The 15,002-nt window shown below is 47.9% G+C and overlaps 1 protein-coding gene across 3 annotated transcripts in view; it reads right to left on the bottom strand.

Annotated features, from left to right (window-relative positions):
- The window catches only part of hdac4 (histone deacetylase 4), a 144,781-nt gene that overhangs the window by 40,967 nt on the left and 88,812 nt on the right, over positions 1 to 15,002 (bottom strand). For all 3 annotated transcript variants that reach the window (XM_048238391.1, XM_048238390.1, XM_048238392.1), the window contains 6 exons: positions 13,995 to 14,116; positions 4,719 to 4,847; positions 4,279 to 4,391; positions 3,799 to 3,915; positions 3,044 to 3,248; positions 646 to 839 (listed from right to left, as the gene is read on the bottom strand). In XM_048238391.1, coding sequence (XP_048094348.1) covers positions 646 to 839; positions 3,044 to 3,248; positions 3,799 to 3,915; positions 4,279 to 4,391; positions 4,719 to 4,847; positions 13,995 to 14,116 — 880 coding nt within the window. The remainder of the gene's footprint in view (positions 1 to 645; positions 840 to 3,043; positions 3,249 to 3,798; positions 3,916 to 4,278; positions 4,392 to 4,718; positions 4,848 to 13,994; positions 14,117 to 15,002) is intronic.

The following is a 15,002-nucleotide window of genomic DNA, read 5'->3' on the forward strand; positions in this document are numbered from 1 at the left end:
TGCTGTTTAGACAACTTTCCCTTTTTAATCTGTCAAAGCACAGATTTGGTTTTACGCATCTGAGCTGATGACAGACACATGCTGACCCTAATACTGCTGAGTGAGTGGTAGTGGATAGCGCACCACATGCCGTAGTAATGAGTATAATACAAAAATGACAACAGAATACTTGGAATTCCACACAGCGCAGTTATTTGGAGAGGAAATGATCTCATCTGTTGGAGGGATGAATTAATGTTGGCACTAATCTATACGGTGGAGGCATTTGAGTGGAGGCTAAGTGCTCAGTGTGTGCGAGTGTGTGCGTGGGGGGGGCTAGTGGAGTGGGTTTGAAAACAAACCCGTGCTCCATAAAGTAATGAGTCGCCGCCTGTAATCCCTTGGAGACGACACGACTGACAAACGCAGAGCAGAGCAGAGCGGTGACTGCAACAAGGCAACGTTCAATTATATGTGTGTGTTTGTGTAAGGTTTTCAACACCATTACATACTGTGTCTTCATTACACACACACACACACACCTCAGCTGTAATTGGTTCCTGTGTGACCATAAATGGAGGCACTATCATAGTATTTGCTGTGGCAGGAGAGGGTCTGGAGGGGCTGGGAGAAGGTGAGCGTGTACGTCAGGCTGAGCTCCTTTACCTTGCTGATGTGCAGCTGCTGCTGCTGGAACTGCTGCTTGTGTTTCTCCAGGAACTGCTGGTGCTGCTGCTGGACCACCAGCTGCTGCAGGGCCTGGGCGTTTTGGGGCAGGGGGGCCGACTGGGTGCGTCCCAGGGGCCGGTGCTGACGCAGCTTGTGGATGGAGGGCGACTGCAGTGGGAGCCCCCCCAGACCTAGGGAAACACACACACACACACACAGTTTATACACCAGGGGCATGGGTGAGTACACAGGAGGCTGTGCCATGTCAAACATGTTTACAAACCGCTCCTACGTGCTGCACCGGCAAGCGAGGCATTCCACAGAACACCCAGGAATGTTAACGCTTGATGCTGGACACGGATTACAAATGTGAGCATAAAGGATGCCTTAAAAGTAACATAAAAAAAATGATTAATTGTTTACCTAAGGAAAGCATTAGACAACATGGTGCGCACTGGGACTCTCCTATCTATCCAAGTGCTCCCACTTGACCCACAGAATACAAGCCATGAGAACCAGCCCATCATCTGCTGAAGGTGTGTTCCAGTTGAAGCCACTGATTGTCCAGGAAAGTCTACTGGACTGCCTGACAGTCGAGGGCTCCGTGAAACGGAAAGGGAAGGGGAGAGGGGACTGTGACAAGGGATCCCCCACACTGCCCCTGGGTTGCAGCTAATCATTACTCGCCATCGACTGATGCTTCTTGCGTCAAAGAGGTTACTCTCTCCGGAAGCGTATTGACCCCCCCACCCAAACTCCTCACTCTCACACACACTGTTCGCAGTTGTTGTACTGCCAGCTGAGCGTGTGGGAAGACTCATTAACAGGGCCTGTGACTCATTCATTTTAAGAAAGCGAGGCATTTAGGAGGCAATCAGTGAATAAAATCACTGGGGCCATGCGGAGGAGGAGCACTTACACTGCACTAATTTCTCTGTCTGACTCAAGGAGAACATGAGGGCCAATTACCCTGAGACAAGTTTACCAGCTCTTTAATAGGGTTGTATCGTTTGGGTTTTATCCGATACCGGTGCTAAATCGATACTTTTAAAACGGTGCCGGTGCCGAAACGGTGCCTGAACCGGTACTTTGTTTTTAAAATGATTTAAATTAAAATGGTCTAAAGCATGAATTGCTTTTTTTATTTATTGATAAGACAAATTTGAACATGCAATTGAACTGTTATATTCAATTTACTATCAATATCTCTTTGCTCCTACGAAAAATACATTTAAATCTTAAAACAGCACACAATGGTAAGCTCTGCTTTCAAGTTTACCCAGTGTAGGCGGTTTGCCATGAGGTATGTTAAAACCGCTTGCCATAGAACTGCCAAGTCATGGACAACGGCATTTGCAAGCAAGCTAATCTAACACGGACTCTACTTTCCAGTTAATTCAGTGCGTTCCCAAATGCTTCAAGAAATTTCATGTTTTAACCCATAACACACAATAGTTTTGAACATGTTAGAGGCTACATGTCGGTGTTGAAGTGTTTAGATTCCCAGCGCTAGCCTAGTAGGCAGCATTTTAACAGCAACTATGGCTATGCGCTAACACCAGTCAGCTGAGTTTAATTAGCGATAACGTACGGAGATGGTTTCGTAGCCTCTTTGACAGCTCAGTGACATCAGGTATGTAACCTACATAATTATGTTTTTGCCAGCAAACTTTTAACATGATCTTCATATTCATTGTGATGCTATATGGGCCTCATGCACATGGAAGATTAATATCATGCCATTATGTTGTTTAGAACAAACTGTGAAATAAAGTTTTCACCTTACAACTTTGCTGATAACATTTCAAATAAATGCCAGTTAGCGCATTAGCAAGGATATTGTGTAACATATAGGCCACTGTTGATGTTGTTTCACAGCCTTTTGCTTGTGTGTAGTTAGGCCCACTGCTAGATTTTGACAGGAGCTCGTGATATCGCTTTAAAGTAGGCCTAAGCACTTGGGCTCACGCAAGCTGTCAAATACTGTCCACTCGCCTATGTGGTGCACCCCTCTGGTTTATACATCCAATGTTTATGTTAGCTAACTGTATCTGGATGTGTTGCTATCAGAGCAAGACGTTAGAGATGGCGCATGACATGCAGTGATGCCTCGTATAAAAAATATTTATATAAAAAAAAAAACGCTATTTAAGCACCGAAATGAGGCACCGAAATCCACGTTGTTATTCGATGCAGTTACTACCGTTTGTGTCGGCACCGGTGCCATATTAGAACCGCGTTTCGGTGCCCAACCCTAGTCATTAAGAAAAGGAGCAATGACGACTTTGTAACTTCACGCCAATAAAGATTTATCTAACTTTGTCCAGAGAATGGCGGTCAGTTGAGCAGTGATTGATAGATGTCCATCCTGAGGGGGTACTTTGAGGTGACCCACCTGCCACGAGGGAGTTCTGGGCCGACTGCTCCAGCAGCACCATGTGCTGGAGGAGGGGGTTGTGTGCGGAGCCCCCGTCGCGCTCCAGGGTGGAGGCCAGGTAGGAGGGCAGGTGAGCCCCGGCGATGAACGGAGTGGTTAAGGGGATTCCTGGCTGCAGCCCAGGCATTCCCAGTCGGTCACCATCCTGCTGGCCAGACGCCACCTGAGAGATAGAGAGAGAGGGGGGGAGAGAGAGAGAGAAAGAGAGAGGGGACATTAGAGATAGAATCAGTGTTTAGAAAAGGGAAGACATCCAGTGCAATGCTGGAGACAGGAAAAGAAGGCATTCCACCCTAGATCAATATAAACATCAGATTGCTGTAGCGGGGGGGTTGCACTTGCGTCACTTCAGACTGGGCCAGCCGTCATTGTTTTTCAATGAGCCCTTTCTGAAATGTCACTGGGCCTGAAAAGCCTACAGATGGCTGGCTGACGGTCTAGACAGGCCCCTCTCTATTTGGACTTTTCTCCCCAAAGGCCAAGTGTGCGCAAGCAAGCCCACTGCCTAACAGAGAAGACAGAAAAGGGATAAAAACAGTAGGCGAACGGAGGGGGGTCACTCAAAACAGGGAGAGAGAGAGAGCAAGAAGGAAGAATCTACATATCAGAGGGGGAGAGAGAGAGAGCAAGAGCGAGCAAACAAGCGAGCGAGCGAGCGAGAGAGAGAGAGAGAGAGAGAGAGAGAGTGAGAAAGAAAGAAAGAGAGTACTCACGCTGGAAGGGCCGGTGGCTGGCAGGCCCAGAGTGATGTTGGGGAGAGAGGGCGATGTGTACAGAGACAGCTGGCTCACGGGGCCCTCTCGGCCCGCTAGCCTGTGTGCCAGGGACGGCTGGAACAGAGCAGCACACACACACACACACACACACAGATAAATAAACCACCCTGATAAAAATAAACAGCCCTGTCTGGTTATCCTCCGGACCCCCGTGGGCTCCTGTCTCCTCCGTGCCTGTAAAGGGCGGTCTTCCCTCCCTCAACCTGACTGGTGCACGGGCTGCACAAAGCCCCAGGCCCAGATGTCTTGGACAGTCATCTTCAAAGTGACAAAAGGATTTGACATGTACTGTACAGTGAGATGCTCTTTTCTGGAGCACAGAAAATATTCAACAACAAGCAACATTCCTGCTGTCTTGTTTGACAGTATTATTTTTCTCCCGTGCTAAATATTTTGTCATTGCTGTCGTTGGGTTACCTCCACCGGACTGCTGGAAATGGACCCCGCCACTCCGTTTTCATTGGTGATGTTGTTGGAACTGTTGTTAGGTGAGCTTGGTCCAGAACCAGGGGCACTATTACATGCCGACTCTAATGAAAACACACACAACAACACAAGAATGAGTCTATAAATAAAGATACAATACAAGTGACAGCTAAACAAGTCCAAACTGATTTGACAAACAAAATTTGTTGTATCAATATTTCAGCAGAAATAAGTCACAGCAGCAGGGGCTCAAATAAATTAAAAAAAAAAAAATAAAAAAAAATACTTAAAGCAGTTCTTGAAGACCCTGGCATTCCTCAACTAAAACTGACAACCATCTTAGTCTAATGATGTTTCTCCAAAAGTATGTGAAATAGTGAGATCATGGTGTCAGCGGTGCTGAGAAGGTGGCCAATGCACGGCCCGCTCACCCGCCATGTCCAGGGAGCGCTTCTTGGCAGTGGTGATGGGCCCATCCTTTCGCCGCAGCAGAGGGCTGCTCCTGCGCTCCGTCACCTTCTGCTTGAGCCGGGAGCGCAGCTTCAGATTGGGCTCAGACGCTGCAGAAGAACACAAGAGAAAGGCCTCTTTGTGAACGCCTGTTTAACTTGAACACCTAATCCCCCCCACTCCCCTTGAAGAGATGGCAATCTCTTGGGAACGTAGCCTGAATAAATACTTGCGGATAAACAGAAACCATTTATTATGTTTACATGCAAAAATGTTTGCCAATTTCAATAAATTCTTTTTCATTCAGATTCCAAATGGAATGTTTATATTAAATCTAAAACATTGAGTGACACTATCCATTTACACAAATCTATATGCAAGCCTAACAGAATTTATGCACATGCACTGAGCGGTAATCACTACTAATTACCATGACATGAAGCTTACACCACAACAAGTATGCCCCATGGCAAAGCAGACAAATACACTCTGTACAACAATAGTCTATTGTGTCATACAAGTTTCACAAATAATGTTACTTCTGTTACATGTTGGTTGTACTATTTCTTGGTTGAAAACCTGATAGACCTTTTGTTTATCTAAGCCTCGGTCAAATTTTGAACATCAAGATTCCAACTGTCTCCTCCACATTGTTTCGTTTGCCATGTCTGATCACCAATACTGTGCGCGAGATGTATAGAACATGTAACTAGGTGTGCACTGTGAGTGTAGGTGAGCCAGTGGTCTGAAGTGTTGATGTACACTGTTGATGTACACTACATATCTCCTTAGGATAGCAATATCATTTGAATCCATCTTAACTGGACAACCATTTCTAATTCTCATTTTCAAGTGCTTACAAGAGACTTTTCCAATCTGAGCTATCAGTCAGATTAACAGATTAGCAGTCGTCATGTAAACAGTGGCGAGCAGTATGACGGCAGCCGCAGACCCAGAGTGGCAGTGCTCAGAGCCATGGGGGGGCACAGAGGCTGCAGAGGTGAGGGGAGAGCAGAGTGCAGCGCGCGTCCATCCAAAGCAATCTAGGGACAACGGCTGGGCAGGAAAGAGAGGCATGACTGTCTGGAGCGGGGGGGCTCAGTCAGAGGAGAGTCTGCTCTGAGAGGACTGCACCTGCTGTCTCAGCTGGGGGAATCTCAGTGGTGGTGCTCATTCGTCTGCAGGGAGCACGCTGGGCAAAACACCCACCAGCTCTCACCCACTCCACACACACACACACACACACACACACACACACACACACACACACACACACACCAGCCAGAGCCAATGGCCTGTCTATCCATTAAACATCAGACCTGGGCAGAGAGCACTTGCTCTAACGAAGGGCTGTTGGCTGATCCCACAACACGCAGTGTTTCCATGGTCAGGGCCATCAGCCGAGCAGCAACGAATGAGACGCTTTTGAAGAAGTTAATATGACAAATAGAGCATGAGATACGTCAACAAAGGCTGCTTGGGTTATGTTTGAGCATGAAACGGTCTCAATTAACACAATAACAGTAGGTTTAAACAACCTCTTGTGCAGAGGGCCTCGCAAACAAACACCAAAGATAATGGCAACAATGCATTAGAGAGCTGACAAGTTTCCCCTCTGGCAGGAGCCCTATGCCCTAAGTTTAATCAAGTCCCATCTACGGGAACAGTGGCAATGAATAGCGCTCGTTGAAAAGTGGCCTCTCAATTAAACAGTGTTTTCTTTATTTCCTCTATCTGCTCTCCCCCTTTCTCCCCTCTTTCTTGGTTTGCAAACAATCTCGTCCTCATCACTTTCTCTGTCCAGCGGAGTGGAGAGCGCAGCCTGGCCCAGGCAATGCAGAGACGTAAACTAACCGTAATTACCCAAAAATCAAAAAGGGTCAGCAGGAGGAGAGAGGGTCCGTGTGAAGCACTAATCTGGGCGCTCCGCTATCGGCCTCTATGCTCCCGCGCTTCCCAGGAGACACTGCCAGCATTATTCCCAGCATCAGTGGCACCTCCGTGTCTCCTCCCTTCAATTAGAGTGCTACACTCACACTACCCAGTGACCCTGCTGCACCGTGCATTACACGCGCCCTGTCCGTCCGAGAGGGAGAGAGAGAGCCAGCGTGTTCATTAAAGTGGGGGCCTAGGCTAAGCCTGTGCGGATTTAGACACTGTTAAGTGCAGTCAATAGTTCAGGACAGAGAGATAACCGATGCCTGTGGTCATTTTCCCATCCCTACCACATAACATGGGGCCATGGAAAATACCTCGAGCTTGAGCACAAACAAATTAGGAAACCGTTTAAATGCATTCACTCTGAGCAGCTGGAGAGGGCAAACCAATACTACACTGATGTCTCAAGCACATAATAAGAGGCCTTAAAGAAACAATTTAAATTATATTGCCAATCTAATCATTTGTCCTTAGAGCAAGAAAATGCCTTATTTGCAAATGTGTATATACTGTATTTGCAAATGTGTATATACTGTATTTGCAAATGTGTATATACTGTAAGTGTTGTAATTGGGGCTGTCAATTTGTGGCAGGAATAAAAACTGAGGCATTTGTGAATTCAGACATTATACATTATTTGCCTGACACACTAAATGGATGCCAACTAGTGTGTGGGGGAAAAAAACTTCCCCACTTTCTAAGTGCCATAATTTAGGCCTGATAAAAGTAATGGATCTATTTAATACCGTAATTAAATATTTAAAAAATAAATACCCGTCTCCTCCTCCAAACTGAACTGCAAAAAAATAATAAAAATAGGTACACAGCTGAAAGAGTAGGCCATTACCACGGGGACTGTGGAGCAAATAGCTGCAAATCATCCAAAATGTGATGCAGAAGAATGGAGACATCAACATCAATGTTATTCATCCTGAACTCTTAATTTAAACAGAGCTGCATGTCCACCTTGAGGTCCTGGCAGGCAGCCAGTGGCTGAGAGGTGTGTGTGTGATGGGAAGGTTGGGGAGGCTGGGGGCAGCTAGGGGCAGCTAGGGGCAGCTGGGGAGCGGTGGTGGTGGTGGTGGGGGGCATTTGGGCCCATGCTTTCACGCCTAAGCTGGAGAGAGAGGGGCGAACGGGGCGAGGCCAGAAAGTGTTGAGCTGGCAGATATGGGGCTTAGAGTGTGTGTGCAGTCTGCACCGGCCTGGGTCACCCAGGGACTCAGTGACTTTGAAGTGCTTTGGTGCGGCCCCTCTCACGTCCACTGCAGTGGCCCGTGATATCTGCTGATGCCACAGACTCCCCTCAACAACAACAAAAAAAGAATCTCCTTCACAGGCCACTCTTTACCCCGACACGCTGCCTGCCTGCCTGCCTGCCTCAGTCCTCTGCAGTTCCTCTCTCTCTTCAGCTCCAGAACAATCAATCCATTCCGAGACATTCTTTTTCCTCTGTACATCTGAAGCCAAACTGCACAGTGAATTGCTTGAAACCCCCAGGCTAAATCGATTTACACTGGGACTCACCCATTTCCCTACTGTCTGAGTGTAGGCAACGGAGATGGTTTGATGGCGATGTGCGGTTAAGGAGATTGTTGATCAAACAAAATCCATTTCAGGGAAGAAATGAATGCATACCAATGAGAGCTTGTCAAATTCTCCCGAGATATCAATGGCAAACATTTGGCAAAATCAAAATCAGTGGGACAATGGAAGGTCTAAGGTGTCCAGACAGAATGTACAAAAAGTACATATTTCCTCCCTCTTCCTCTGGTCAGCCAAAGTGGACAATTCAATACAATGCTAATCTAGACAGATAGTAAGAAACAAGACAACCATATATTGAAAATAGACATGGTTTGTTGATTCAAATAATATTGTCCAGAGTTATTGCTGGCAGGGAAAGTAAACACTCCTTTCCAAACAATGACACAGGGAGGGCTTAAAGGGGATCGATATAGCTTTCACAGGCATCTGATGAAACAATGCTTACTTTCTCTAAAAGCCATTTTCTATATGGATTAAACATTTAATACCTCCCCGTACAGGAGACAATAACAGCAACGTGGAGGAAGAAATCTCATGTCAAACAGAAACAGGATTAATCCCATAACAGCGATCGAAGAATGAGAGAAGGAAAGTTTTATTCAAACAAACTAAAACAAACCACTGCAAAGTGTAAAGATGAGCCACTGCAAAGAGGCTTGGACACGTAATGAGGTATTTGGATGTCTTGCATTGCCACAAACGAGAAGAAAGGCTCTATTCTGTACAGACCAGTGGTAGTAGTATGGACAAAAGGTGCAGCTAAGAACACCAATTTTATATAGATAATACCAGCAAAGAATGGCTTTTTGAATGTTGGATGCTGGTAGATAAATCCTAATGAAGAACATGATAGCACTGATATGATACTGTATACTTTCCATCTTGTGAAAGGCACAGGTTCTCAAATGTCTAGGATACAGCAGGTGCCATGTGAATGATATGATAAACAGTCAGAGAACAGAGCTTCTTAACTTGCAGTGTTCATCATCCTGACTTTAGCTGATCTGCTGGGTCAGACAGGAAGCACACATTCTATACGAGACACGAGCGAGACGTGCCGGTGATGGAGACGCCTAAATCAACAAAGGAAAAAAAACACAAAACTAAACCACCATTTGCGTCAATCACCGAGTAAGAATTGCACATGGGGAGATGAAAATGCAACAGGACCAGAATACGGTACCCCAAGAAAAAGACATGACTGTTCAGCCTTATAATACAGACTACCAGTTGCTCTGTTGAGGACTGGCCAGGGTTTGCACTAAAAAGGCAGAGGACAAAATGGCTGTGAGGACAACAGGTTATGTGTGAATTAATCAAACTTAGAATAAGAGCTCAACTGAGGTGGTGGCAGAGGTCAGTGTCCCAGGGGAGGTGGTCTGGTGCAGCCTGCTGAAGCCCAGAGAAGGCCTCCATCTAATGCAAGCCCATTCTGATGGACTCAGCCCTGGCCCCAGTCTCACCTGTCATTACGAGGTCATTAGTACCTAAATTGCACCCTTCCAGGTTGATCAGCATTATTATGTAAAGAAGTGGGGTTGACTCATTCCCGGCTCCCTCACTCCCACCTCCAGTCCAGTCCAGTCCAGCTCCCCTCTCGTTCACTTCCTGCCCTTGTTGCAAATTGCAGTGTCACCGGGAATGTGAAGGGTGCTTCATTACTGCTAGGAGGAAGCTCACATGGAGGACAAATGTTCCGGGCCAGCCAGCGTGTGGGAGGGTGAGCTGGGTAATACGCAGGGCCTAGTCAAGATCCATTCATTATGATCGGATTGCTTTCAGATTAGAGCGTCAACGCAGCCAGCTACGTGATTAATATGAGGCTGGCTTTGGTGGAGTCATGGATATCAGACACACACTGGGGAAGGAAGTAAGGCAAAGCGTTAACAATAATGTGCCCCATGTGAATGCCTTCTCAGGGATTTAGTGTATATGTGAATTATCATATAGGCTATATTTTATACATTCTTCACAGACCTCTATATGTAAAAATCATAGCCTACACTGAGGCTGCATAACAAAACTAGTACATTGTAGGCGGTCTAAATGAAACATTTGGACGCTTTCAAAGTGTTTTTTTTTTTTTCTCCAACTACGGAAATCACGTTCCGTTACCGCATGTATTTTATAGACAGGTGGTGTCTGGAATTTTTAATACTGAGGTATGCAAGTGGGGCTCTTTGCAGAGTTTGAACAGACTATACCCTTTCGGAAACAGACACACGTGCAAGCTCTAGAGAGAGAGAGAGAGAGAGATGAGTTATGGCCGACTTTGCTGGAAGCCGCTGAAAGCTAATTACAGACTGCAACACTGCTGGATAACGACTGAAGTGTAGCGCTAGGCAAACTGTAAAGTGAGCCCTCCCAGCCTTGCCAACATATCTAATCCACATTGCTTTCTGTGGAGCCTCTCTCTCTCTCCCCCTCACACACACACAGTCTTTTGTGGGCTTGGGTGGGGTTTCCCGTAACACTTGCCAAGCGGCAGTGTGACTGGTCTGACGGGTCTTTAGTGCGCTGCTCTATCTGCCTGATGGTGATACATATGAGAGAGAGAAAAAAAGGCTGACCTCAGCAGCGGGCGGCCACACAGAGACAGAGCCGCTGTTTTTCCCCCCTCCTCGAGCTCGGCCCGGCGAGAACAGGGCTGCAAAGATACCGCCACGCCGAGGCCACATGGAAGAGAGGCTCATTTACATACGTAAATTCCACAAAGACGTCACAGGAAAAGTCAACTTTGGGCGAGGCAGGGAAAAAAAGAAAAGAAAAGAGAGCCCTAATATATTAACGCACTAAGGAGAGGGCAGTTACTGGTGGAGAGGAAACCACGAGCGAGGCCTCATTTGCATCTTGGGCCACTCACAGTCATTTATGTGATTACTTACCGATCCGCGTCCATCTCTAACACGGCTGCATCCCCCTCTCCTTTCGCGCTCCAACTGCCCGTGCCCAAACAGCCAAGAGGGCCTAGAACAGACCCTTAGCTGTCCACAGACTGCCTGGGTGTGTGCATGTGAGACAGTATGTTTGAGTGTGTGTCTATGTGTGCATTAGTGTGAGGGAGAAAGTGTGTGTGTGTGTGTGGGTTTGAGGACTGCACCACCACCCAGGCCACACGCCTCTCCTCAGCTCCGCTGTCGGAATGCGGCATGCTGGCCAGAGTAAACTGAGGTCTATCTGCCGCGGCAGCGCTGGAATCAACACTCCAAGAAGCCCAGCCACAATGGCAACAACTGTAACCGTACCAGAACTTTTCCTTTTTTCCCCCCCTCAACTTTTAGCTTTTTTCCTCCGCTCTTGACTGCTACGCTTTCCACTGGGATTTGTCTTATCGAATTCCCTTTCCTCCTTTATTTAAATATAGGTCCATCATGTTGCACTGTCGAATTGGTCTGTTTTTCCGCCGATTGCCATCTCTGAAGGAAATGCGACCAGCGATTAAACGGATTAAAAATAGAGCACAACCCGGGAATGTTTATCAGTCGAGGAACACTAAACACAAAAACGGTCACAGTGAAGTAACTTTGCGCTATTCTGACTGACGCACGGCAGAGCAATGCTGCGCCTGAGTGGGAACAGGACTTGGCCATCGTGTTTGCGTGTTACTGCAGTTTCTGCATAACACTTCACTGGTGCAGTTGGTGAGTCTTCTCTTCCTGTACAGCTGTGACAGCTGAAATGGCTGATCCCTCCCTCCCTCTCTATCTACCTCCCTCTCTCGCTCTCTCTCTCTCTCTCTGGGCTGTGCTGTAATTGCTCGGGTCTCACAGGGGGCCTGGCGCGGCCTAACTGGGGGGTTGGTGGTGTTGCGCTGGCCATGACAGGCCCATTTCCAGCGTGATTTATGGGGGCCTGGCGTAATGCTATCTAAACCAGGGCCCGGGTGAGCCTGCATAGGAATGGCCCTTAAGTGCCCCCGCTGCCACGGCCTCTCCCCCTCCACTGCCGCCGCCTGCCGGGAGTAAGCTTTCGGATACGGCCACGGCCAGTGCCTCCAAACCGCCCCCCACCCTCGTCCTCCCCTGGGAGGTCTGGCAAAGACACAAATACTAATCTACCAGAGCTGCTGCTGCTGCCCCCTCCACTTCCCCCCCTGGTCAACCCCCTGCTCTCCCAAACCCCTTCACACTACATTCATTCTTACTATGCTCTGGCTGGGAGAGAACATGATTGAGACTTTACTCCTTCCCTCCCAACACCTCGAAAGAGAACTTTCCAAGAGCTGGAGCTGTGTGTGTGTGTGTGTGTGTGGTGGTGGTGGGGGCCAGCAGACTGTAGGCTCTATCATCACCGTGATGGCAGCCGCTCATCTCCCGCTGAGACTTAACAATGCGGCGAAAAAGCAGACGGACTCAATTAATCACGCTTAGCCCAAATCCCCGAGACAACCTGGCTGGCAGGCGAGAAGTTAATGTCCAACGTGTGTACGAGTGTATGCGCGTGTGTGTGCATACACGCGTGTGTCTAAGCAGGCCAGATACTTTAAACTTGTGTATGGATTCCTGTCAAGAAGTTTGCATACTTGTATGTCAACGATTGCGACTGCATAGTGTCGGGTGCGTAAATGAGCCTTCTCTCCTCTCCACCCCCGCCCCTCCTTCCTTTCCTCCCTCTCCTTCTCTTCATCTTTTCTTCTCTGGACCAGTAGGCACGTCTCCTCTTCCCTCTCTCTCTCTAAGGTCTGGCGGAGGGAGATAGTGATTGGGCTGCTCCTCTCCGGGCCTATGATGAGAGGCTTAGAGGAGTGGGACACGCGCACACACACGGACACACAGACAGCCTCCGCAAATCCATGGAGTGAGAGGCTGGTGACGGTCCCTTTCATCTGCACACAGAGGAGCCACACTGCCTTCTGGGAGTGACCCCCGTCCATCCCCAGGGAGAATACAGACCCCCTGCTGCCTCTGGGATTAAGACAGTGGGCCCAGGTGTGAAGCCCGGTGTCTGTGCTTCACTCCCCACACGCCGCTCAGGATGAGAGCACCTGGCGCTGCTGCTGTCGGCGCTGCAGACAGCCCCACACACTGGGCTTTTTTAGAAGCCGTCAGTGTTCAGGATCCCAAGTTTGAATGAGCTGTTGCAAGTGGAAAGGGTTGCAAACTTTTCAAGACTAGTTCTCAAAATGAGTTTGGAATGCAGAAACCCTAAACAAACTCTTCATATGTTCTTCTATCAAATGCAGTTGTGGCACATGCTCTGCAATTTTAGCTGCACCGCCAGCACCATTTTGCTTCTTAAACGTACTGCATGTTCAACTATTTACCTGATAAAATGTTTCAAACCTTACACATTCTACCCCCTTATATGATGTCTCATTCATCCCACTGGAAATTAAACTCCATGGTTGCATGCAACCATGCAACTGGATACAAGCTACAAGAGAGCCAGACGTTGGCTTGTAAACCGGGGGCCTGCTAAAACAGATGAGCACGTAGCTGGCTCCGCTCAGACATGCTGATGCTGGGAAAGACAGGTAGCCCCTGACGATGGACGTTCAGAACACCGGAGAGCGCCGAGGCCCTTATCAGTGCCAATCTAATCTGGGGAACGAGGGCGGGAGACGCAGACACATGCACGGCTCCCAGGTGCTGCAAATGAGCCTGAACCCGGGGCCTTCTCGCCAGATGGAGATAACCGGTGGCTGGTGCGTCAGTACTGACGAACATCACGGCAGCACAGAGAACGGGTGACGCAGGACAGGCGAGTAGTGAGAGAGAGAGGGAGGGAGAGAGAGAGAGAGAGAGAGAGACAGACAGAGGGGAGGAGCATACCTGTCTTGCGTAGTGGGAAGTCGTCTTTGGAGTCATACATGCCCAGCATGGTTGGGTGGTTGTAAGTGGACATCCCTGTTTGTGGGGGAGAGCTCTGGTCCAGGGAGCTGTGCTGGGTTTTCCTACACACACACAAACAAACAAACAAACAAACAAACAGAGCAATGTTACTCAGTGGAGCCAAACATAGATGTTGATAAGCAGCCTTTACGTAAACCAACAGACTCCCTGAAGATCTCTCTCTGTTGGGCACATGGTGTAGGGGTGGGCACACTAGAAAACAGGATGTTCCCTTGCAACTCTAATTTTCAGTATCACCAGCCTGAAGCAGAGAAACTTTACTCACACACATCAATCGCTGCTCACCACGTCAAACAGTTCCCTATGCAAACACAGTCATTTTCATAGTCCTCTGCACACATCACACAACACGTTGGCTTCACAACACCTTTGCAGGTGTGCTTTGGCCAATACCTAGCCCTGCCCACAGCAGCTTAATAGATTTGCACATTTCAAAATGTGCTATGTCACTATGAGACAGTGCGTTTACTTTAGAAATCAAACAATGGGTGGTTCTACATTAGACACTAACTATATACATCCACAACGGAGATTAAAATTATTTGAGCACTACGCTCCTGAGAGGCATTTGGAATGTGCTTGAAACCCCAACGAGTCCTTAGGGCCTAATTCACTTTGAACCAATGTTTATTTGTGGCCTGTCAGATTGCATGCAATCTCATGTAACCCCTGACGTGCGTTTGTGTGAAGCCTTGGGGAAGGGGAGCTGGCATTTTGTTTACAAACAAACAGCATGTAGACGTTAGTTTGCAGGGCGGGTGAAACTTGTCAAAAAGTAGGCCACTTGATTTCATGTTAGGGAAATGGATGCTCTCTCTGGAAGCGGGTGATCTGGTGAGGTGAATTAACTCAATTGCAGCAAACCAATCCCAATCTGCCCCAGCCACCCCTCTTGCTGAAGAAAACAGCACCATCTCTCTCTCTCTC

The sequence above is a fragment of the Alosa alosa genome, chromosome 3, assembly GCF_017589495.1.
Source record: "Alosa alosa isolate M-15738 ecotype Scorff River chromosome 3, AALO_Geno_1.1, whole genome shotgun sequence".
NCBI classification, from domain to species: domain Eukaryota; kingdom Metazoa; phylum Chordata; class Actinopteri; order Clupeiformes; family Clupeidae; genus Alosa; species Alosa alosa.